The sequence below is a fragment of the Aspergillus stella-maris genome (assembly GCF_047715825.1).
Source record: "Aspergillus stella-maris strain CBS 113639 unplaced genomic scaffold BDV14scaffold_2, whole genome shotgun sequence".
NCBI classification, from domain to species: domain Eukaryota; kingdom Fungi; phylum Ascomycota; class Eurotiomycetes; order Eurotiales; family Aspergillaceae; genus Aspergillus; species Aspergillus stella-maris.
Window position 1 is genome coordinate 282,221 of NW_027396796.1, and position 22,881 is coordinate 305,101.

Sequence of the window (22,881 nt, forward strand, 5' to 3'; positions counted from 1 at the left end):
CAGCATCCGCCATTGTAGCGCTTTCCCTGACTGCCCCGACATTGGCGTTGGGACCGTGGTTCTGTCCTCTTTCGCTTGATTCGAGTATGATCCAGACACCATACTGCTGTGATGGATTTGTGCCTGCTGGAGATTCAAAGGTTTCAATGGAGGGTGTCAACTGTGCGTGGCCTAAGTTCCTCCTTCCCGATGTTTATGAAGTATATGAGAGATGCTGACAGCTTGTTTGGCGAGTAGGTATCGATGTATCGAAGCCAGAGGATTTCACGAAGAGTTGCCCACAGGGTGGAACGCCGAAGTGTTGTTATGAAATCGTAAGTGTTCTCGCTTTCTGATTCTGCGAAAGGGGTTGTGGACTGAGCTAATGGATACTTCCTCGTACAGGGTTACGCTCAGATTTGTACCACTGAGGTTGGCGATGGTGTGGACGAATAAAGGACGAAAATGTAGCATGGACAGCCGGAGCCTGGTCATGGGGTTTAGGCGAGACGCGCTTGATGTTCAAGTCTCTGGAGATATGGTATTTAGGCCTCAAGACTAGAGTCCATCATCTGCTCGGCGTTCAACCGAAACACTTTCTCGACTACATCCTGAGACCCGCATAGTCGTAGACATTGTTCCGTAAATGGTTCGATGTCGATACCAGAGAACCTAGTATGTGGCCAGTCCGTAGCATACAACACGCGATTTGGTGCCAGTCGTAGGAACTCTCGAGTCATGATTCCTAAATCTCGAAACTCCTCGTCCTTGCTGAGACGGTATGGTGCGGATATCTTGACGTATGTTTCTCCTGCCTTGAGCAGAGAGACCAATGATGAGAAACCTGGGAGAGAATATGGGTCAAAGGGATGGTTCTTTTCTATCATCTCCTGCAGATCCGGCCCGCCAAAATGATCGATGCAGACTTTGACCCCTAGGCGAGGAATGATGTCCTCTAGCAGTGGGATTACACTCATAGGCGTGTGAATCTGGATCATCCAACCCAAAGGTTGAACTAGCTGTGCGTGGTTTGAGAGAACCCGCTCGAGCTCATCGCGCGTTGGTACCTTCCCTACCGACTTGAAGTTCATCCGTACACCACGAACGCCTAGTGAGTGCCATGTCTTCAAGGTTGCAATATCCGTGTTTTTCGGGTCGATGACGACTACGCCTCGCCCGCGAGACGGCCCAATGCGGCGCAGGGCGTCAAGAAGACATGAATTATCGAAACCGTAGATAGAAGGCTGCACAAGAACGACATTCTCAATCCCTAGAGATGACTCGAAGGTCAAAGCGTCTTCGACCAAGTGAGGCGTAGGCTTATATGCGGCGCTTGCAATGAGCAGGTATCGAGGATCAGTGACATGCATGTGGCTGTCCCAGGATTTAGCAGGGATTCTGCTCTTTAGCAATGCGTTGTTCTTTGGGGCCGGGGCCGAATTGCTCAAGGGGGCCTTAGTCTGTTTGAACGGGTCAAGCCTGGGCTTAATAGACTGCGGCACCGGGGTCAGGGCGGCCCTGAGGGTAGGCAAGGCCGTCGAGAAGCAAGGTCTTGCGATCATTGTTGAGAACGCAGGCGTCGTATGCGTCTGTGTTCGTTCCTCCTGAAATTCATTCATTCGTCGCTTTAGCTTTGCCGATCCCACCACACTCTGATATATCCCTAGTCATCCCACAGAGTACAGAAGAAATGGCGATAACGGAGTATAAGAAGGGGATTAAGCCGGAGATTCGCCGGTAGGGATATAGGTAGTCTAGCGAAACGCGGACCCCTGTTTGACGATGAGGCCGGTCAAGGGCCGATTGCATGACCATCACGCCGGAAATACGGCATTCTTTTCTTGATAGAGATTTAGATCCGAGCCTTGCCTGCTCGAAAAAAAAAAATGGACCGGCCCATGAGTAGAGTGGGTGCTGTGGGACTTATCCGTAAGAAAAAGCTCGATCGATCTTGAAGCCAATTGCTTGTACATACCTCGTCCTCAGATACACATGAAACCGTCACCTGCAAGCAATTTATTCTCCGCGCATTAAAGCTCAACAATGACTTTGTTGTTGCATGGATCGACGGGGGAGTGAAGAGGGGAAGGAGAATGAGGAGAAGAGCAGTTGCGAAGTTCGGAAGTTGACCGAGCTTCTTCTTATCTGGAGATCTTTCTTCTTCCCTCGCGCTCCTGGCCTCTACTCGACGGCTTTCCACTCCCGATTCCTCTGCCGAAATCCTTGACTGCGAATGTCGACTGAGGGTCTCAAAGTCACGGAATCACACCGAGACGGTCTGACTCAGTGTCAGTCTCTTGATTCGCCCCGCTGGTCGCCCGTCATGAGGAGACTGAAAGTGGACAGCGCGCGGTGGACCTTCCCGCCCTTCTATGCCTTTGTCATATTCGTTGTTGCTTGTGGAAGTATACCAAAAGGTGCGCTATATGTGCCAGTCTTAAGCTATGAAGTTGATATTAATATAATGAGTCCAAGGCTACGATGAAGGTGGATACAGCGCCTCTGTGCGCCTGGACTCCTTCATGGTCGATTTCAACCTCCTGGAGTCGAATTGGACAAACGATGAAACCGGACTGGCAAACCGTACGGCGAATATCACGTCGTTCAATGTCCTCGGCGCGGCGCTGGGCGCTTTAATCTCGCTGTACTTGAACGACCGTCTAGGGAGGATACGAGCATGGCGGCTGGCCATTGTTGTCTGGGCCTCTGGCACATTCATCCAGATCTTCGCTTCTGGGATCTATGGCCTGCTTCTGTTTGCTAGAATATGGGGTGGACTTGGCGCAGGCGCCTTGACAGTCGTGACGCCTCTATATCTTTCTGAGATTGGTTCGTCAATTCCAACCTCACTGATGAATTTAGCTGACTGTTCTCAGCTCCTACGCGTACAAGAGGTTTGGTTGTTAGTATTTACATGGTTGTACTGTTGGCAGTACTAGCTCTGGGTAAGACGGTTTTTTATGCAAGTCACAACATAACTGACGTAACCTCTAGGATTCTTCATCAACTACGCTGCCAAAATCCATATGTCTGCAACGCGCACTCAGTACCGACTAGTCCAGGCTATCCCTCTTATCCCAGCCGGACTCGCCTTCATCGCTTCATTCGCCCTACCAGAAACCCCTCGCTACCTCATCTCACGGAACCGCCTCGACCAAGGCCGAGCTGTCCTCGCCCGCCTCCGTGGAAAGGACATCTCATCTTCAGACATAATCGATGAGTTCGATCAGATCACCACCCAATCCCGCCTCAGAGCAGACACCCTCTCCTCAACCTCAAATTGGACAGCCTTCAAAGAAACCCAAACAAATCCCAACTACCGTCAGCGCTTCTGGCTCCTCATGTCCATGCAAACAATCTCGCAATGGACAGGCGGCAACGGAATAACATACTACGTCTCCACTATTTTCGAATCCGCTGGTGTAACAGGGAACGCAACCTCCCTCGTCTCCTCAGGCGCCTACGGAATCGTCAAACTCGTTTTTACCATGGCTTTCACCTGGGGACTTATCGACTACCTCGGTCGACGCCGCTGTGCTCTCCTAGGTCTCTCCCTCCAACTGATAGCGCACGTCTACCTAGCCTGCTACATGGGAGTCCTAGCACCAAGTGATGGTACATCAGAAGTCATCAATCGCTCCGCCTCTGATGCAGCAATAGCAATGATCTTCGTCTACGCCGTCGGCTGGTCCGTCGGCCTCTGCACAATCCCCTACCTGTACGGCACCGAGATCTTCCCCACCCGCATCAGAAACGTAAGTTACGCAGTGAGCATGTCGTTGCATTGGTTCTTCCAGTTCGCGGTTGTGCGCGTAACTCCGAACATGTTCGTTTCGTTGAAGAATTGGGGCGCGTACCTCTTCTGGGCGATTATCTGTTTCATTGGTCTATGCGTGCTGAGTGTTTGGATGCCGGAAACTAAGGGCGTCGAGATTGAGAGGATGGGGGAGTTGTTCGATGGGCCTTGGTGGCTTAGATGGGGAGCTAAGGTTAAGCCGAAGGATGAGGGTGAACGGCCTGGTTCAGCGGCGCTGTCTTGATATTTGATTGGAGTTTGAAAAGAAATTGTGAACTATATACCCTTTTCGTTTTTGTTTTATTTGACTGGAATATGTACAACGCTGGACTCGCTATATACTATAACTCAAAATGTACAATCATGTTTTCATCCTCGAACAAATTCCTCCACAACTCAAGGTCGATTAACCCACCCATACCCTTCGGCGGGAGTCATGTTCGTCGTAATGGGCTCGGCATACGAGAACGCCTCGAATACCTCCGGCGTAATCTCATAGGAAGCGATGTTATCCGCCATCAGCGCGTCTGGAAAGGCATTGAGATCGTGCGGCGCTGTCGGACCGGGGGTGACGGCAGGATGAGCCTCATACTGTGCTGGTTGGAAGGGTTGTTGGTAAGGATAGAACTGGGCTGTGGAGGGGTCGATGGAGGGATCAATGTTGATCCCGACGTGGGAGATTGTAGATGTTGTTCTTTGGCGTGCGGAGATATTGCGGGGTGTGGGTTGGATACTCATTGAAGATTGTGTAGTAGGGGAGCGGCGGTGTGTGGCTGGAGCATGTTGTGATGGGTGAGTTTGAGGCGTTTCTCGTGGGGGGATATTTAAGTTGATGTTGAGGTCTTTTTGAAGACGCTGGATTTCCTGGCATATGAGACCAAGTACTGTGTTTATCACTGGGCTGGAAACCGTAACTTGCTGTAATGCAAAGATGCACATTTTCAATTTGTCCAGAGTACCAGGGGCCGCATGCTTCAAAGCTTGGATCTCAAGGAGGAAGATTGACGCCGCTGTGTAGACGCTGTAGGCCATGGAGAGGACAACATGACTATCTCCAAAAGTGCGTCGGTATATTCCGTATATGGAGAGGATAGCGGTTGCAGACGTCATGCAATGAACGAGGTGGCTTTCGTCGTATGCTTCGCGGGTCCATTTTGAGCAAAGGGCGGGTCGGTGGATTAAAATGTTGATTGTGTGGTAAACACAGCTGCAGCCGAGATGTTAGTTTCAAGTTAGAAAGGGTCGCTGAGGTAGACATACTTCAGGGTCACAATATGACTAGGAGGGGAGTAAGGAGGTAAGTCTGTAGCGACGAGTTTCAGGTGTTCCGGTAGATTATCCCACCATCCTCCCAGATTAGCAGACTGTTCCCGAACGCAGTTCTGGAACTCCGCTTCAGATATCTGGCGGTTATGGTCGTAGATGTGTACCAAGATCTGATTGAGAATCTCCATTAACCCACACATTTCCACGAAACTGGAGGTCGAGTGAGCCTGGGCAGGAGGATATTGAGCTCCGTCAGGAAAGACAACCCCGTGAGGTGTCCAGGATTCAAGCTCAGATGTATCGTCTAAAAGTGTTCGCGGTGGGCAGCCTTGTGAACTTTGCAACGTCGGAGGCCTGCCGAAGTACAAAGACATCATCTTATCCCAAAAGTAACAACTCCAGAAGAGACGGTTCCGAATCTCTATGTCCTCGTCCCTCAGTTGGGCAGAGTCCGAGTACTTGCGGCTGTCGATTGTGATGCCAAGATCGTCGAGCATTCGGAACGCCATCCCACTGTATAGCCATGCCTGAGCTCTATTACCCTGTCCACATTCACGTGCACTAAGAAGCAGCAGAGTCTGAAGATTAGGTATGTTCACAACGCCATCTTTGAGTGAGTCGTAAAGGCCTGTCACTGCACGATGCCAGAATACAGCACCTCCTTCGTATGACTCCAAGATAGCGCCCATGCTTAGTTCGGCTTTACACCACCGGACTGAGTGCGAGAGCAGCGCGTTGAGTAGGGCGTCCGAATAATAAGGGCCGTTGAGTTTCATATCGCCTTAATATAGATTAGCCACGAGTTGTAAGGTGCATAGGAGGGGCATTTCATACGAGTAAACGCAGGCCTGTACACAAAGTTGAAAAGTGGCTGGATCCAACACCAATGTGAATCGAGGAGGTATTGGAAAGGCTCCTGGAAGGTAAAGTATTAGTCTCGGGTGCGATTGTCAAATTAAAATTTTTGTAGACGTACAGGCATTGCAGCCATCTGCTCAATTGCCCGTTCACGCCATGCATTGTTGACGAGTCTTTCCTTACGTTCCCCTGTTTGTACTGAAGCTTGAGAGTTGGATGTAGCTGCGTTCAATGCGCCACTCGGGAGTTGGAACAGGCTTGTCGGTCCATGAAAAGAGACTCGGCCGTCATGCTCGACCTTGAGGCCTTCAAAGTCTCTTGAGATGTCCTGGTCATCGCCTGTATTGGCTTCTCTGTGGGTCAAACTCCTAGACTCGCTTGCGGTAGCTGCCGAAGACGATGGACTTCCTTCGGCAGCGTCTGTGACAGGTTGACCGCGGTGTTTTGCGAGAGCATCTTCTAACTCTGCCACTCGCCTCTCCAGCTGTTTGGTATAGGACAAAGTGGGAGCTCTAGAGAGATCCGTCAGCAAGCGATGCGAAGGATCGGCGCGCGCCCGATGATAGATCGCATATTCATGCAAGGCTGGCCAACAGGACGGGGCAATTGGAGAGACGGCGTGAGATCTAAGCAAAAGTAATCAAGATCGGACTTACAAGCTATAAACACAATCGGTCCCACGTGCGGCGCATCGCGAGCAGGTCGGACTGGCTCCATTGCATTTCACCTAGCGACGAATTGCCGGTTAGTAACAGGGAAAGGGAACAGGGAACAGACGATTTCGGAGACGATCCGAAGGCAGGGACAGCCTGACAGGGGACGTCGGACGACAGGAAAAGGGAGAAACCCACTTTGCGCTTGCGACACCCTTCACAAGAGAAGGCGCTCTTTCTCGATGGATTGCCCTTCACTGGCGCACCGGCCACGCCCGAGGCTTTGGATTTGGCTTCTCGGACCATGAATAATACGCCGCTGAAATCTCCATGAAGACGAGACTCAGGAAGAAGAGACGGGAGGTTGTTGGGCACAGAGAGCCGGCGCAGTTATAACGGGAGGCTCTGTTCTCCGCAAAAGACTCGCGACTCGCGCGCCCAATAAACTCTGTCTAGTTATGACAGTTCCAGTCTGTTCACGGGAGGCTTAGCGAAAGCAGCGACTTCAGCTGGCAAGGCGGGGGTGCCTTTGGCCGTGGAGGCTGGAGCCGGGAGCCTGGAAGCCTGGGACGGCGACTCTGGAACAGGAAGAGTGGGGAGTGTCGAAGTGTGGAAGCGGCGAGCCAACTCTCGACCTGGTCAAGTTGGCCGATCGGCAACGAATCACCGTGGTCACGATGGACCTTGCCCGTCCTAATATCGCGGGCGAGTTGCCAAGTGATGATTTGTGAAGCTTCTCCCGTTCCTTGTGGTTGACAAATTGCTCTTTGGGGCCAACAATACTGGTGGGCCGGCTGAGCTCTAAAATTACACTACTTGGATGCTATACACGGCAGGTCTACTGTACATCAATCAACGGCCCCCAACATCTTATATCATACAAAGTGCTTCTCCAATTGCACCAGGAAGCCGTGGACATCGTCAATCGGTACCGGGATCGCCCGTGGCTTCTGCAGCACTTTCTCGCCGAACCGTTCGGCTAGCACTGCTTGCAGAGTCTGGGCGCTGCGGCCAGAGCTGCCCTGCAGCTGACCACTGATGTCGACCGAAATCCGCGACTCGGCCAGATCCTTGGGGCCGAGAACAAAGATGAGGTTATATTTCATCTGCTTCGCCCGTTGGATTTTCTTTCCCAACGATTGACTGTCTGCGTCCACGTCGATCAAGAACGTGGAGTCTGTAGCTGAAAGAGGCTGAGGGATCCCTCCATTTATAGAACTCTGGTCAAGGGCTTTGAACCCTGAAATCTTCGCTGCGGCTTCGTGCGCTTGTTTCACAACAGCCTCATCCTGGTTTACTGTGAGGATGATACCTTGTCGCGGCGACAACCAGAACGGCCAGTGGCCTGAGTATTGTTCGATGAGCAAGGCAAGGAAGCGCTCTAGGGATCCAAAATTCGCGCGGTGAATCAGCACAGGCGTTGCCCTCCCGGGAGTTGCCGGGTTGTAGTCTTGCTCTCCCTCTGCAACATCATATTCCAGCTCGAATCGCTGCGGCAGGTTCATGTCCAATTGGATGGTGGACAACTGGTGATATTTGCCAGCTTTATCCTGGAGCTGTATATCGATCTTCGGTCCGTAGAATGCGCCGTCACCCTCGTTCAACGCCCACTCCTTTCCAGTCTGGTCAAGAGCTTCGCGCAGCTGAGCCTCTGCACTATCCCACAATTGCAGGTCACCAATAAAGTCCTTCTCAGGCCTCGTTGAGAGGACCAGCCGATAAGGCCCCAATCCAAATGTCGTCATCACCAGATCAACGAACCCAAGAGCCGATTTGATCTCCTGTCCGATCTGCTGCGGGCGACAGAAAATATGACCGTCATCTTGGTGGAATCGCCGAACTCGTGTAAGACCGCTCAATGCGCCAGAAATCTCGTTTCGGTGAAGCGGGCTGAAATCGGCATAGCGAATAGGAAGTTCTCGGTAGGAATGGTTTTGCGACTTGAACAGCAGACAATGTCCCGGGCAGTTCATCGGTTTCAAACCGTAAGACTCGTCTTCTCCAAGCTCTTTTTCTGTCTCGCCCATGGCTCCGCGGCCGTGCACCTCGTACATATCATCTTTGTAGTTTTGCCAGTGACCGGAGACCTCCCACAGCGATTTCTTGTAGATCGTCGGCGTCAGGACTTCACGGAAGCCATATTGGAGGTATTGTGTGCGGAGGAAGGTGATGAGCTTGTTGATGATGTGGGTGCCGTTCGGAAGGAAGAGAGGAGACCCGGGACTGTAGATAGAGGTTGTGAAAAGCTCTTGATCGGTTCCCAGGGTGCGATAGTCGGCGGACGATGTAGCTTGGTTTCCCGGAGGCTGTTGCTGCGACTGTTGGTCAGAGCATGAACACGGTCGGCGCGCCGTTGATGAAAGCCATTGGACCCTGGCCGGCGGACAGCGATAGCCGACTGGTCTTCTCAGTAGTAACGATTGTCGTAATAAAGGGTATATTCGACGCATGTTGACTTAATGCCGACGAGGAAGCTCTTGGTCAAGCACGAAATAATTGTTTGAGACCTCCCAGTCTCCGGTTCCCGTGATGGCCAGATTAGGACTAGCGCCATGCTTCTTCCCCGCTGGCGCCAGCCTTCGCTCCAAATAGATCGACAGAGTATACGATCGTTTCTTCACGATCTTGAAGATATAACACATACCTTATTTCATTCGCAAATTTCTCTTGCTAGTCACTGTTATAGCTACGTTGTTGTGCGACAGTACGCGTCCAGCTACTCGAAGGCCTTGATTGATCGGCGGCCCGCGTTGACGCCCAAAGAAAGCTTGTTGTCGCCAACACAAACGAACAGCAATGTCCTCCTCAGTACTGGGAGAATCATGGGTAGTAGCATCGATGCACACTGAGAGAGACGATGCGAGCAACAAGAGGCTACCTGTCACTCCCAAGCGCCCTCGACCAGTCCCAGATGGAGACAGCAACCATGGATCCCCGCCGTCGTCCGTGTCAGGACCAGAGCTTATTATGCCCTCGATCTATGAGACGCCTGTCACCGAAGCATCATGGATTGCTCCAAATGTGCGAACAAAGCAGGCAAGCCCATCACTCAGACGGCGACATCAACCGTCTGCTGAGCAAGCGCCAAAAGCGAGGACGCCCGCGGCAGTCCCCAAAACACCAAATCAGGACGCTCATTCGATCACGACAACGAAACACAAAACACAGTCTCGTTTCGCACTTCTCGAGATGCCAATTCGCACATTAGCCAATGTTCTTATCCTAGCAGCAATTGCACACCTGCTCATCTTACCTGAGCTTGTGACGCAGTATCAAAGCATGTGCTCTATTGGTCCAATCTCTGCAGTATACTCATCCAGCTGCGTCCCGCGCTACCCTGGGCATCAACATTCCAGCCCCCATGCAACCGGCAACAGCCAATCCACACCGTTAGAAAGCATCCTTACTTCCCAAACCCGCCTGGAATCCCTCTTCAATACAACGTTGCACCAAATGGCCCCCCTCAACAACTCCCTGAAACAAACCGAGTCTCAACTGCGCACAGTCGAGCGCGAACTGAAACGCGCACACCCAGGCACAAAGCACGAGCTCGATCTCGAGTTCGAAAGCTGCTGGCGCGCTATCCGCATCGCAGCCTGGAAATTCGATTCCCTGAAAGTCGATCTCCAATCGGCTGTTGATAGCCTTGTTGCTGCGGGGGATGTGAAACCGAAATCAAATGCGGCGGCTTCAGATGGCAGGTCTTCTGTTGCGCACGATGCTAGATTATCTACTCAGATGCTTAGGAGGGAGAATTATATTGCTCAACTCATGGCTAGGATGCGCTCCAAGGCTGACTCGCTGGCTGCGGATCTTGCAACGCTAGACGACCATCTCGAATCAATTGAGGGCATCGTGGATCGGGAGTCCAAGGGCTCGTATTCTTCTTCTGGGACGTACCTATCCAGCAAAGACGGAACCTCATCAAGTCGACTCGGCGCCTTCGTCAATGCTCTTCCTTCTTTTCTTCGCTCCCGCGACAGTGGCGTTTCTCAGGACAGTACCAGTGACACTGTATCATCAGAAGCGGAACTCACACTCTCGCAGATCTTCCGTAAAGCTGCGACGCATCACCGTCCTGTTGCTGGTCTAGCGAGAAATCTATCGAGGGAGTTGCAGCAGAATAAGCGATAAGCACATTGGGCTACATATAACAAAATAACGATATCACGACTTGAATGAATGGACGATACCCGCAACTTTGGGACTGGGCTTTGATGGATTTAGGCGTTGGATTCAGGGACAACTTATCATATGGGGCTTAACTTTCTACGATTTGTTGTTTACTTCTCGGGAAATCATACAAAGAGATTGAATCTGAAACATCTTACAGATCTAACAACTTAAGGACTAAACCCCTTTCATTATTATGTATTGTAGAAGGTACCCATCAATATGTACCCAGCATGTATGTAGTATGTAACCACCAAATGTCATCAAAGGAAGTATGAGAACGTAAAAAGCGCCACCAGTCATAAGTCAGAACCCACGCATCAGAATACCAAAGTGCCCTGACAGTAGCAGCACGAAAGTAAGAGGAGCCATAGCGGGTACCTATGATATACCAAAGCTAAGACCCTCATACTGCCCGTGCGCGCTCCATAGCCATAACAATCCAATTCCAAATCCTAACAGCCCTTGTTGAAAACCGATCAAATATTTGCATTGAGTTTATGTGCAGTGCATGTGCAAGTCCTTCAAAACGCATTCAGGACAAACTTGGGGAATAAGCAGTAAACAAGATCAAAAAATCGTAGACATAAAATTACAGATGCAGCATAGCTGCCATCACGCCGACAACGGTGAAGAGGCCACCGACGGACTTGGTCAGCGACGAAGCAGCGCCCGTGAACTCAGGGTCATCGGTGCTGTCGGTGGGTGTAGCGCCTTCGGACTCAGTAGGGGTGGAAGAGGAAGAGCCAGATTCGGAGTCGGAGCCAGATCCAGATCCGGAGGTGGAAGTGGCGTCTGAGCTGGAGTCGGAAGAGGGACCGGAGCCGGAGCCGGAACCAGAGCCAGCGCCGGTCTCTGTGGCGGTGGGGGAGGAAGAGTCTGAGTCGGAGGTGGAGGTCTCGGAGTCAGAGTCTGTCGTGGTGGAAGTTGGGCTCGAGGTCTCAGAGTCAGTGGTGGAGGTTGTGGTCTCAGAGTCGGTGGAGGTCGAGCTGCTGGAGGACGAGGCGGTGCTCTTTGTGGTGGTGGTGCTGTCGGAGGAGGTAGAAGAGGAAGAAGAGGCAGAGGTGTCGGGCTTGGAGTTGTCGACGTTGATGCTCTGCCAGTCACCGGAGTTGTCGGAGTAGGAGTACTCGTTGCCGGGGTAGGTGTTCTCGATGTGGACGGACTTGATGTACATGGTGAACGGGGCAGCGCTGTAGTCGGTCTCACCACCAGCCCACTCGATGGTACCCTCACCGTTGGTAGGGTCACCACCTGCCCAGATACCGATTCTCAGACGAGCAGGAGTCTGGGGGAAGCGGCTTCCACCTTGAGCCTCGGCGCGGGTCAAGGTACGGCGGACGTCACCATTAATAGCCCACGAGACGGTCTGAGGAGTCCATTCAATGGTGTAGGTGTGGAAAGAGTTCTGAGGACCATCCACGGGCTCGTATGTAACACGGTCGTAGCTGCTGGTGTCACCCTTGCCAAAGTAGTTGGTCTGGATCTGGGTAGGGACGCCTCCAAGAGCTTCCTGCACAACATAACGCCGTTAGCCCAGTCTTGAAGTGGGTATATGTACATGCAGGCGAGATTAAAATGTGCTTGCTGCTGCAGCGCAAACAGAAATAAAAGGAAAAGCAATTATGAGCTTACCCAGTCGACCTCGTCGAGGACATCAGACTCAATGACAACACTGCTGACAATACCAGTGCCGGGCGCGGTCTTCATGACGACCTCGGCCTTGCCGAAGAAGAAGTAAAAGTCGGTCTCAATGGTGGGCGCATCACCCTGCTTGTTGATTGTGAGCTCGGCGCCATCGGGACCGAAGCTAACGTCGCCAGCGGCCTTGATCCAGCCATCGAGGGCAGAGTCTCCCTGTGTGAAATCAGAGTCGAAAGACTTGCTGTTCAGACCAGGATCGGGCTTGCAGCTCTCTGTTACACTGCGTTAGTTTCAAGTCAACAAAGCAATTGACGATGAGCACATACTCTCGAGCGGGTTGCAGTCAGTGTATGTCTGCGCAAGAGCGAGAGGAAGCACTGAAGCCAGTGCGGCAGCGTATTTGAGATACATGATGAGGAAAATTATTGCTGAGACAAGTGTGCTTGACTAGCGAGTGTAAGATTTGAGTAGAAATTCAGGGATGGCCCAGTCTTTTTATAAGAGGGCGTTGGAAGTAAGCTTTACGCTGGCGTAATCGAAGGAAAGGCTGCCCCAGGAAAGCTGAGATTGCGATCCAAGCGCCACAAAAAAGCAAAAAGAAAGATAAAGCGAAGGACAGATGAGGGACGTTGCTATGGCAAAAGAATCAAGCAGGCGGAGGTGAGGTTGTTATATGTGAACTATGAAAGTAACATTCAGCCGCCATGAGGGTTAGGCAGTCTCTATTAATACTTCTCCCGAGGGACAAAGGCCCTAAGAGCGTATGAATAATGATACGACCAACCACCGAGAAAAGAACTCTCCAGGATCTTCGGGCCGCCAACAAGGGCAATCTCGAGGCAAGGATATAATTGGAAGCGAAGCAGCTGTGCCCCTGGTTGCACCTTGGGGTGTGAATGAACTCATGCAGCGGCAATAGTGGCACCGGGTGACTCAAAGCTGAGAGGCTGGTGGTCATGAAGTCTGAATCGAAGCGACAATGTGATTGAAGGATTTTGGAGACTGGTGGAGTGAGCAACCAACGATCGCGTTGGAGGAAGACCCAGTCTAAGACATCATAGCATGTTAGCGCCCCCGATTCAGTTGGGCGAAGGCCGTGATTCTCTGATGGTTCGTCTGCCGAGTGGATGTCAGTGAGTGGAAACAAGTTCAACCGGGAGGATCACTGGGGAAGCGCTAAGAGCCCAAGAGTCTTGGTCTGCAAGCAGTGACTGTCTGCAACGGTTATGCCGAGCAGATGCAGTTAGTTCCACGAGGCTGGTGAAGCTGCGCGCGGATGTTCTGTGGCAATTGCGACCGCATCCAGATACAACGCCGTTGGAATATGTCAAACAGACCCAAGGTTGCATTTTTTTTTCTCTGGCATCATGACTGCCTAGACCCTATCCAATCCGGTGGCTGTCTAGTTTCAGGTGCGGCGCATAGCGTGGCAGCTAGCGGGTGCCAAAGTCGTGGAGAGAAGACTCTGCTCGTGCACGGCGAAATCCCCCCATTGCGTGGCTCCACCAGCGCTCCTCGCAACCGGGCGCTTTCGGTCACGTCGGTCAGCACGGCTCCAAATGATGATTTTCAGCTGATCTGTTTGAGGATTGTCGCATCTGTCTTGGAAGCTCGAAGTCAATCCATGATAGATGGTCAGCATGGCGTAACCGGTAATCTCGCACTCGCTCTACAAAGAAGGGCAGAGAGCAAACGAGATTGATGTCTCAGTCGAGTGATAGCGGAGCCATGAATAATTGATTTCGGCGAATCCACAGATAAGAAGCTGCTAAGAAAGGCAGAAGCTGAAGGAAACGGAAGCCAGGAACCTTCGCAGGTGGCAGTGAAGGCTGAAAACGTGCAAGCGCTGCTGGGCAATTCCTTCCTAATTCCCTGCGCTAACTGTGCCGAGCCTCAATTCCAAGCCCAGTTCTTACTGTTTACACTCTAGCAGTATTCAAACTTCCAAAATCTTCATGATGGCTTCGTATTCTGAACTTTCACAAGCGCCATCACTAGACTACTAGAACGATAGAAGCAGGTCATCTGACTCTATGTCTCATTCTTCCCCAGTCTTGCCTTCCGACATGGACCTAAGAATAGGGCCCGCTACTACCGGTACAGACAACAGAGAACCATGTGATGATTCAGAAGAACCACAGTACTAATGACCTCGTGGAACCGCAAACGGAAACCAATGCCGACCACGGTCGGACCACTTTGCAATTAACTCATTAATATCCGGAGCTGACAGAACAATTAACAATGGCAGCAAATAGATGAAATAACGACGCTCTATCCATGGTTCGAACTTGGGCAGTTAGTTGGTGGTTAGTTGCGCTGGCTGCCTGACAACTTAGTCAGCATTCCCAAAGCGGCTTTGTTGAGGGAGTGACGGGAATGACAAGCATGATTGGCTGGCCGTTGTGCAATGCAGCGCATTCAACAAATCAACGGCTGCCCCGGCATCATGTTGTTGTGCCCGTGATATGTCAAGGCACTCTCCCCGCCTCGCTCCCCTCCTCAACAACTATCTACTGACCGACTGATTGTACACTCCTTTCTCTCTTCATCCAACTATGCGCTGAATCTACATACTGTCTTTCAAATGAAACTCGAATACGAAGTCAACATGGCTCCCAAGTCAAGACCCTCTTCTCGCCCTCAGAGCGTCTGTATCTCCCGCGCCCCGTCGCCTGCCAATCTCTCCCTCGTGGCCGTCTCCTCTGCCCTTCCTCTTTCCGATCCAGAGACCTCAGACAACGGCAACAGCAAAGTCTACATTCCGCTCTGCTTCTGCCTCATCTCGTTCGCTGTCATGATCTTCAATTAGATTGAAAAAAAAATTGCGAAACCTGGAGTATACGATGCCGAGGTTCCCAATAGGCGGTGACCACCAAAATGCGCCGACTATCTGCGAGATCAAATCAACGAAACACGCCGCGACGCCTCTCTTCACCTTCAACAACTCACTGCGTCGAATACATAAGGCGTCGGAGTATAAGTTGGGTTCAGTAATCAGAAAGGCTGAAGAACCGATCTACCCCGCCTCGCCTACACCTACCGACAAACCACATCCATCAACGAGATCTATACCCAGAGTAAACAGGAAGAACGATGATTGATGGATTATCGCCACGACCCGTTCGATACAACAACACCCTACCAACGGCAAACGCCTAACACCCCCAACCTTGCGTTGCGCAAGGGTTACACGAGCCCCGTCTCAATCTCAACCCCCAAAGACCCTAAGAAAGCGGGTCCGTCTGACAGACAAAACGAGCTGAGTGCTGACGATTCCATGCGTCTCATGTCGCACACACCGGGCTTTGAGTTTTGAGTTCTGGAATCTTGGAATAAGCTGGCGCGGCCCGGTGGCAGGATAGCTTGGCTAGCGATCCCTGTTCCACAAGAAGTGTTTCGGCTGCCGGGCTGAAACGTTGGGGCATGTGTCTGCTTCAGGCTTCAGCCTTGTTTATATGACGGGATACTATCATTATGGTACGGATACTGTTGCCAGACCCACTGGGTTGGGTAAACGCAACGGTAACGGTTACAGATTGCTTGCCTAAGTTTGGGCCATGTTTTGATGGGACTGTTGCCCTGGTGGTATACAGCATATCCAGCCATCTATACTCGCACATGAGGAAATTTGTCCTCCTGCGCAATATCGCATTTATCATGCTGAGCATCTTGCTTGAGATGCAAACATCATTCATTACTTAGTCCTTTTCCTTTTCTTTAACATATCAAGATACCCATTATTTACTTCAATATCCACAATCAAGACAAGACTATAACAAGATAAACTCTCTTTGCTCTTTTAAACACTAAATACACTAGGTTTTTTGGATAGATTATCTATAGACATACCCTTCTACCGAAGGGTAACCAACTCCTCAGCAGAAGTAGGATGAATAGCAACACAAGCATCAAAGTCCTTCTTCGTAGCACCCATCTTCACAGCAACCCCGAAACCCTGCAACATCTCACCACACCCAAGACCCAAAATATGCAGACCAACAACCTTCTCCTCCGGACCGGCAACAATAAGCTTGAACTCCGTCGGATTTTTGGCCTTTTCTTCAGCGGGGAAGATAGTGTAGAACATATTTGTAAACTTTGTGTGGTATGTTTTTACGTTGCCGGTGCCGAATTTCTCGCGTGCTTCGGGCTCCGTCAGGCCGATTGTGCCTACTTCTGGGTGGGAGAAGACGACTGTGGGGATGTTTTCGTAGGAGAGTTTAGCGGTGTTGAATTGGGGGCCGCCGAAAAGGCGGTTTCCTAGTTGGCGGCCGGCGGCGATGGCGACTGTTTTCAGATGTTAGTATCATTGAGAGCGGCAGTGGGGATGGACATACCAGGAGTGAGCTCGGCCTGTCCAGTGACGTCGCCAATGGCGTAGATACCCTCGACGCTGGAGTTCTGGTACTCGTCGACCACGACGTGGCCGCTCTCGTTGAGCTTGATGCCGGGGATATCAAGATGTAGGTCCTCAACCTCGGGCAGACGACCAATGGCCCAGAGGAGCTCATTGACTTCCATCTCTGAGCCGTCGTTCATGATCAGCTTGAGGAGCTTGTCCTTGCCCTTGCCGTCGCGGAGGAGCTGGACCTCCTTGATGCCGGGGTGCTTCTTGTGGACCTTGATGCCCGCGGCCTCGTAGCGCGCTGTCATGGTTTCCTGGATCATGGGATCGAACTTGCGGAGGAAGGTCTCGCCACGGATAAATAGGTTTGTGTCAACGCCGACGGTGCCCATCACGCCTGCCAATTCGACGGCAATGTAACCAGCTCCGACGACAGCAACTTTAGGAGGGAGCTCCTCGATCTCGAAGAAGCCGTCGGATGTGATACCGTGCTCGGCACCCTTGATGTTGGGGATGCTGGGGCGGCCACCGGTTGCGATGAGGATGTGAGGCGCGGTGTAGCGGGTTGTAGTGCCGTCGGCGGAAGCGACCTCGATGGTCTTGGGTTCGACGAACTTGGCGCGGCCGTGGACAAGGTCAATACCCTCCTTGTTCCAGTTTCGCTCGTACATGCCGTTTAATCGCTCAATGGACTCATCGCGGAGTTTCTTGAAGTGGTTGTAGTCGATCTTATAGTTGTGAGGAAGGTCGTAGCCGTAGTGGCGAGCCGCTTCAATGTTCTCGTTGATAGCGGCGAAGTTCCAGGACATCTTCTTGGGGACGCATCTAGAGGATATCATGGTCAGTAGCTGAACTCTTCAGCAGGGCGTCGCAACATACCCAACGTTAACGCAAGTACCACCAGAGCGGCCACTTTCCACAATCAACGTCTTTGCGCCATACCAACCAGCGGCTCTCCGTCCACTACCGCTACCACCACTTCCACCACCGAGAACAATGTAGTCATACTGCTGCGTCTGAACGGGAGGCATGTTGCTGGAGTCCGCGGCCGGAGAGTTCGAAGAAAAGTGTCTAGAGAGAGATGCGAGACGGGACCCAGTAACAATAGAAGTAGCTGAGGAAGCTGTAGAAGCCAGGACGCCTCTCTTCAAGGTGCTATTGACAGCGCTTCGGGTAACAGTCGTGGCAATGCCGTAACCTCCGTATGCTCGGGAGGACTGAGTGATCGGGGAAGAAGAGCGGGTCAAAGACGAACGGGTGAGCCGGGTCTTCGACGCTTGGGAAGTAAAAGATCGAATGGAGGAGCGAGAAAGCATGGGGAGGGATTATCGGGGAGCGAGGGACTAAAAGAGGGGAGGAGGGGTGACTGTCGGCAGGCTGCAGGTGGAGGATTGGAGGGGGAAAACTTAGCGGAGCTTCGGCGGAAATGACGCTATCGCTGCACTGGCCACGCTTCAGCGCTCGGACTTGCAGGAAACAAGCACCTACTATAGATTCAATCCAACCATTGATGAGTGCTTACTTCGTATCTGCGGTCGCATAATCAATTGCGCGATACTACCCTCCCGCTATGCTGTCTTCGCTCTCATTGGTGTTCGTAAGAGTGATTCCAGGCTTGCGTCATTACTCAGCATTGCTCAGGCGCTGCACTGATTGATAAGCAGTCTGGAATCTGTTCGCTAACTAATAATATGGACATTTGGAGAGATTTTCAGCATTCAGTAGTATTCGTTGGATGATTTGAGTACGGTACAAGGAAGTCTTGATACAGTGTACACTGTGTTCTTAGCAATGAACTGAAACCACGAAAGATCAGAGCAAGACCGCAAAGTCCACGGTCAATGGTCTTGCGAATCCCTCCTCGTAACAATATAACGCTGACCAGGAGCTGACATGACGGTTTCCAAAAGCCAGACCGTCTACCTGGATGGCGCCAGCGCCAATAATTCTCTGTAGGGAAGATGCGCGTCGAGCAAAATGGGTATGCGAAAGGAAAGAGACAAAGCAAATGTTTAGATAGTGCTATGTGTCTTGATATGATGGTGAAAACGAAGTGAGAATACACTAGGCTGGCTCAGAAGCAATCGAGAGATTAGACATAGAGGCATCGTCAAGAAGTGGACTTCCAGGTACAGCATCCAACGCAACCGCGTGCAGCGCTGGCCTATCTGCACCGTCGGCTTGGCCCATCCGGCGTTTCTCCAGTCTCTCTCTAACCCAGTTCGCAACTTCTTCATCATCTGTTGCCGGGGGAGTGGTTTCGCCAGAGGTTCCGTCGGCGAGAGAAATAGATGGTATATCGTGGTTGTTTGTTTCAGTAGGGGGTTGCATAAGGGATGAGAGCCAGGGATGTCGGAGAAGCATGCTGTATGAGGGGCGGCTTTGAGGGTTTTTATCAAGACATGCGTTGACGAATGAGTGTGCGTCGTCTGAGTATTCAGATTTTGGGAGAGTAGGTGCTTCGCCATGAACAATGGCCTAGGTAGTCATGTTAGCTTCTCGCCAGAAAGGAAAGAAAGACTGGACACTTACATGTAACTGACTGAAAATGTTGTTGAACGTTTCTGGCGGGTAAGGATACCGGCCAATAGCGCATTCAATCATAGATAGCCCCAAACTCCAAATGTCGCTCTGGACACTGTATGTTCCGCCGCTGGCGGCTCCAGATTGCTGCACTCCACCACCTGCGATACGCTCAGGTGCCATGTAGCTTTGACAACCGATGTTCGTCTTTGCGATACTGGCGACCAAATTTCCGCTAACTCCAAAGTCGCAAATCTTAATCTGGCCTCGAGTGTTGACAAGAATGTTGGTGGGTTTCACGTCTCTGTGAATAATGTTATGGTCATCCTTGAGGGTCTTCAACCCCATAACTGTTGAGAGCGCGACCTTGCGAAGGATATTCTCGGGAATGCCTTCACCGTAGAGTTTGTCAATCGAACCACCATCCATAAACTCGACGCAGATATACACAGCCCCTTCTTGGAAAAAGGCACCATAGAAGTCGATGATGAATGGCGAAACGCATCGGTGGAGGATATCCAACTCCATGATGATTTGAGCAAACTTATTCTCGTCCAATTCCAACCGAATTTCCTTCATAGCCATAACGGCTCCAGTCAAACCACCTTGTGGCTCCAGCTGCGGAGTACCATCCGTATCTGAATCATCGCCTCCTTGGGGTCTGCTGACGATTCCGCCTAATCCCTGTCCAGGTTTACGCATATGCGGGCGGCTATGTCGAACCTTGTAAACAGTCCCGTAATTTCCCTTGCCTAGCTCGTCCAAACGGTCCACCTCGTCCAACGAGATATTGAAACTAGCGCCGGACGAGAATTCAATGCCACCTCCGTGGAGGATGGCTTTGTTCTTGAACTTTAAAGTTCCTGACTTGGTGTCGATATACTCCGAGTACTTGCTAAAAGCTGACTCTCCAGGGCCACCAGTCGGACCACTGGCCGGCGACTGCCCTCCAGGCGCCGGGCCGCCTGGCCCAGTAGCATCTGAGAGCTTAAGCCCTGGCTTCATGCGTTTGGCGGCCAAACCGCCCTTGGGAGACCCCATGGCAGGAGGTCCGCCACCGACAGTAGGAGCTGAAGCCCAATTCTTCGGGCTTGGTCGATGAGTAGGAGGGAAACGCCCTCCCATTGCACCTGCTAACGGTCCATTCATCACTGCTGGTGAATTGCCCGCTAACGGGCCAGTTGGCGTCGAGACGCTTGATTGTGATTTTCCCTGTGGAATTGTCCCTGTCGAAGCAGACTGGTTCAAACTAGGAGGGGGTGCACCCTGTCTTGATAGCTGAAAAGCCTTCATTTTCGCCAGTATGTCCTGATTCGCACTGCCTATTGAGGCCTGCGGACGAGCAGCGCCTGCACCACCATGCCGTGCTGCATTGACTTGCCCTAAATGTGTGGAAGAGGGAGTGATTTTGGTGGCATTATCGGAAGTCCGGCGTAGGACCGGTAGGGTCTTGTTGTTGGCAACAGGCGGAGAAACCTCGTCATCGGGGGTAATAGGGGTGTGATCGCTGTCGGATAGAGGAGAAAGGGGAGGATCCTCCGCAGCGAAATCGCGTTCAGCGCTCATGGTCGGCGAGATCTCGAAGCAGGGAGGTCAATTAAAACCGGGAGGCGGGGAGGCCGGAGCACGTTCTCCAGTACCTTCAGGTCGTCTCACAGCAATCAGCGGGTCGGGAACATGAAGAGAACGCAGAGAGAAAAACGAGGTCGGCTCGCTCGGAGAGCAATGCGTGGGGAAACAGGGAAGCAGACGGGTAGACAAACAGGATATGAAGGGAAAGATAAAAACGGTCGTTCAGGTAGAGAAGTTCTTCAAGTTGTCCCGGGGAGGCGCTCAACTCAACGCGGGGCAGAACCTTGGGTCATGTCTCGGTCCAGAAAGCAGAAACGAGGAACTGCACGCCGAAGATACACAGTCTTTTTCCCGAGAGGGTCCAGACTGCGAGTGCGATAGCTGGGTCGTTGCGTCGCTTCTTCTGCGTGCCGCTAGCAAAATACTTGATTTCTGGAAGAAGGATGACACCTTGTGGGGGACGGCGGGGGATGATTTAAAGGTGGAAGGCGGTTTGGGTCGTTGACTCGTAGACAGCAGATGACAGCAGTGAACGTAGGTAGTGAGTGAGGGTAAAAAGACAAGTCGCAAAGCTGGCGCAAGCTCCCGGGGTTATCATTTATCAGGCAATCTGTCAATAACTGAGGAGGATATAAATTAATCTCTCACAACAACCTCCAGCGCACAAGCTCAGTTCATCCCAATCATCAAGCAGCCTGTGTCGCGGCTGCTCACACCAGCCAATCACCAGCGTTGCCACCCCAGGAAAGGCCGGGCGTCTCCCAGCAATTTCCAACGGCCGAGCGACGCTCCGATCGTCAATCCTCAAGAAAGAGTCCACGAGGCCTTGCATCATCCCGTCACACCGGCATCATGACCTCATCTTTGGCTTCTATCAAATCTACACTACTGATCCTGGTCGAAGCCCAACTCCTATTTTTGACCCTCGCGTAACAGTTTTCAAACGATTCCGGCATTTCACCTTTTTCGCGCGCCTCTCGAGGTCTAGGAAATATAATCCTTGGGACCTTCCGGGTCCTGGTTACTATTCTTGATGCCTGATGGCCCTTCATCAACGTGGAGACTGGAGTTAAAACTGTATGTGGTCATCCACAATCGGGCTGTGGCGATGCCGTCTGATGCCGTCTTCAAGCCACATTCTTCATCAACAGAGCTCCTTCGTACCCCTTGGTTGGGCTTCACGCGGCATCAAACCCAATCAACGTACGTAAACCATCAAGCCACATAAGGATGATCCCCTCTCAAAATTGTCTGATAATGGCACTGCCTAGGCGCAAGGATTCTGTTAGGGTTATCTTCAGCTGCTCGATGTCTGGATATATCGTTGACAGAATGCGAAAGACAAGTCCTCTATCGAAGTACAATTGGGAGTTGAGGAGGGTATATGACAGACTCCTCGTTGGTAAAAGATTGCACAGGTTAATCAAGGCACCTGGCGGCGTCCCTCAATAGCTATCTCTGGCTGTGAACCTCATTTTCATCACTCGGTTGCCGGAAGCTGTGGAGCATAGTACTGACACGCGAGAGAAAGCCCAAGAGCAAGAGGCCATACGCTTCCGCGGTTGCTGGCCTGTAATGAGAGCGCTAATCTGCTCCACGTAGGTCCCTATTTCCCGCCTCTACTCTCTGTGCGTTTTCTATTCTTGTTTGTTTTTCTTTTGATATCTCTAAGGGTGAGACAACACCTGTGGCTGTGCGCTTGGGCTAGCTTATTGACTCAAGTACCCTTGTCGATCATGACATATTCCATGCACGATCCGCGCGATCAAGCAGTATGTTCCGTACTCCGTATGGAGAACCACTACCGGGGATGCGGGCTGGCCGTCTGTGGCAAAAGTCTGTCGATAAAGTACCTACAGAGCAAGGAGTACCTCACAGGCTACTGTGCACCTTTGATGAACTGTTACAACTCTGAATTTATACAATGCCCACTATCGGTCAGGATGTCGCTGATGAGTTTCCCTTGTCTCATCCTTTGCCAGGTTGATCAACCAGGCACACCGATATGATCATTTTTGTCTTACCAAGATCTCAGCATGAAACCAGTTCTCGGCGTGCTCCTGGTTTGC

At 51.7% G+C, this 22,881-nt stretch overlaps 8 protein-coding genes across 8 annotated transcripts; 2 read left to right on the forward strand and 6 right to left on the reverse strand.

The window, feature by feature from the left end:
• Positions 1–371: 371 nt before the first annotated feature.
• Positions 372–2,036, reverse strand: BDV14DRAFT_41595 (putative TIM barrel metal-dependent hydrolase). Its single transcript, XM_073776723.1, has 2 exons — positions 1,955–2,036; positions 372–1,893 (listed from the first exon to the last, which is right to left on the reverse strand). The coding sequence occupies exon 2, from the start codon at positions 1,596–1,598 to the stop codon at positions 525–527; it is 1,074 nt and encodes a 357-aa protein (XP_073633281.1). The 5' UTR covers positions 1,599–1,893; positions 1,955–2,036; the 3' UTR covers positions 372–524.
• Positions 2,037–2,302: 266 nt separating this feature from the next.
• On the forward strand, positions 2,303–4,019 carry BDV14DRAFT_195017 (putative MFS quinate transporter; the record flags this gene model as incomplete). Its single annotated transcript, XM_073772080.1, has 4 exons — positions 2,303–2,396; positions 2,455–2,808; positions 2,856–2,924; positions 2,974–4,019. 4 exons carry the CDS (start codon positions 2,303–2,305, stop codon positions 4,017–4,019), a joined length of 1,563 nt encoding a protein of 520 aa, XP_073633282.1.
• Positions 4,020–4,095: 76 nt separating this feature from the next.
• BDV14DRAFT_41591 (putative C6 transcription factor) lies at positions 4,096–7,211 on the reverse strand. Its single transcript, XM_073776722.1, has 6 exons — positions 6,751–7,211; positions 6,556–6,626; positions 6,018–6,411; positions 5,876–5,957; positions 5,036–5,822; positions 4,096–4,982 (listed from the first exon to the last, which is right to left on the reverse strand). Exons 1-6 carry the CDS (start codon positions 6,856–6,858, stop codon positions 4,172–4,174), a joined length of 2,253 nt encoding a protein of 750 aa, XP_073633283.1. The 5' UTR covers positions 6,859–7,211; the 3' UTR covers positions 4,096–4,171.
• A 16-nt stretch (positions 7,212–7,227) lies between these two features.
• BDV14DRAFT_162990 (threonine--tRNA ligase MST1) lies at positions 7,228–9,032 on the reverse strand. Its single transcript, XM_073766962.1, has one exon. It carries the CDS (start codon positions 9,000–9,002, stop codon positions 7,428–7,430), a length of 1,575 nt encoding a protein of 524 aa, XP_073633284.1. The 5' UTR covers positions 9,003–9,032; the 3' UTR covers positions 7,228–7,427.
• Positions 9,033–9,805: 773 nt separating this feature from the next.
• Positions 9,806–10,846, forward strand: BDV14DRAFT_162992 (uncharacterized protein). The gene has a single exon (XM_073766963.1). The coding sequence runs from the start codon at positions 9,832–9,834 to the stop codon at positions 10,684–10,686; it is 855 nt and encodes a 284-aa protein (XP_073633285.1). The 5' UTR covers positions 9,806–9,831; the 3' UTR covers positions 10,687–10,846.
• Positions 10,847–11,317: 471 nt separating this feature from the next.
• BDV14DRAFT_186727 (glycoside hydrolase family 16 protein) lies at positions 11,318–12,780 on the reverse strand (the record flags this gene model as incomplete). The annotated part of the gene is made up of 3 exons (XM_073770857.1): positions 11,318–12,238; positions 12,361–12,641; positions 12,696–12,780. 3 exons carry the CDS (start codon positions 12,778–12,780, stop codon positions 11,318–11,320), a joined length of 1,287 nt encoding a protein of 428 aa, XP_073633286.1.
• A 3,369-nt stretch (positions 12,781–16,149) lies between these two features.
• On the reverse strand, positions 16,150–18,614 carry glr1 (glutathione-disulfide reductase GLR1). The gene is made up of 3 exons (XM_073776725.1): positions 17,597–18,614; positions 16,710–17,542; positions 16,150–16,659 (listed from the first exon to the last, which is right to left on the reverse strand). The coding sequence occupies exons 1-3, from the start codon at positions 18,031–18,033 to the stop codon at positions 16,226–16,228; spliced, it is 1,704 nt and encodes a 567-aa protein (XP_073633287.1). The 5' UTR covers positions 18,034–18,614; the 3' UTR covers positions 16,150–16,225.
• Positions 18,408–20,907, reverse strand: pbs2 (mitogen-activated protein kinase kinase PBS2). Its single transcript, XM_073776726.1, has 2 exons — positions 19,250–20,907; positions 18,408–19,195 (listed from the first exon to the last, which is right to left on the reverse strand). Exons 1-2 carry the CDS (start codon positions 20,804–20,806, stop codon positions 18,782–18,784), a joined length of 1,971 nt encoding a protein of 656 aa, XP_073633288.1. The 5' UTR covers positions 20,807–20,907; the 3' UTR covers positions 18,408–18,781.
• Between the last annotated feature and the right edge of the window lie 1,974 nt (positions 20,908–22,881).

Excerpts from the sequence above, each read along its gene's own strand:
- BDV14DRAFT_41595 (XM_073776723.1), bottom strand. The coding sequence starts at position 1,598 with ATGAATGAATTTCAGGAGGAACGAACACAGACGCATACGACGCCTGCG.
- BDV14DRAFT_41591 (XM_073776722.1), bottom strand. The coding sequence starts at position 6,858 with ATGGTCCGAGAAGCCAAATCCAAAGCCTCGGGCGTGGCCGGTGCGCCA. Across the intron at positions 6,412-6,555 it reads ACCGATTGTGTTTATAGCTT|AGCTCCCACTTTGTCCTATA; the intron begins GTAAGTCCGATC and ends GGATCTCTCTAG. Across the intron at positions 5,823-5,875 it reads GTACAGGCCTGCGTTTACTC|GCGATATGAAACTCAACGGC; the intron begins GTATGAAATGCC and ends ATCTATATTAAG.
- BDV14DRAFT_162990 (XM_073766962.1), bottom strand. The coding sequence starts at position 9,002 with ATGCGTCGAATATACCCTTTATTACGACAATCGTTACTACTGAGAAGA.
- BDV14DRAFT_162992 (XM_073766963.1), top strand. The coding sequence starts at position 9,832 with ATGTGCTCTATTGGTCCAATCTCTGCAGTATACTCATCCAGCTGCGTC.
- glr1 (XM_073776725.1), bottom strand. The coding sequence starts at position 18,033 with ATGCTTTCTCGCTCCTCCATTCGATCTTTTACTTCCCAAGCGTCGAAG. Across the intron at positions 17,543-17,596 it reads GGTACTTGCGTTAACGTTGG|ATGCGTCCCCAAGAAGATGT; the intron begins GTATGTTGCGAC and ends GATATCCTCTAG. Across the intron at positions 16,660-16,709 it reads ACAGGCCGAGCTCACTCCTG|TCGCCATCGCCGCCGGCCGC; the intron begins GTATGTCCATCC and ends ATCTGAAAACAG.
- pbs2 (XM_073776726.1), bottom strand. The coding sequence starts at position 20,806 with ATGAGCGCTGAACGCGATTTCGCTGCGGAGGATCCTCCCCTTTCTCCT. Across the intron at positions 19,196-19,249 it reads ACATTTTCAGTCAGTTACAT|GCCATTGTTCATGGCGAAGC; the intron begins GTAAGTGTCCAG and ends ATGACTACCTAG.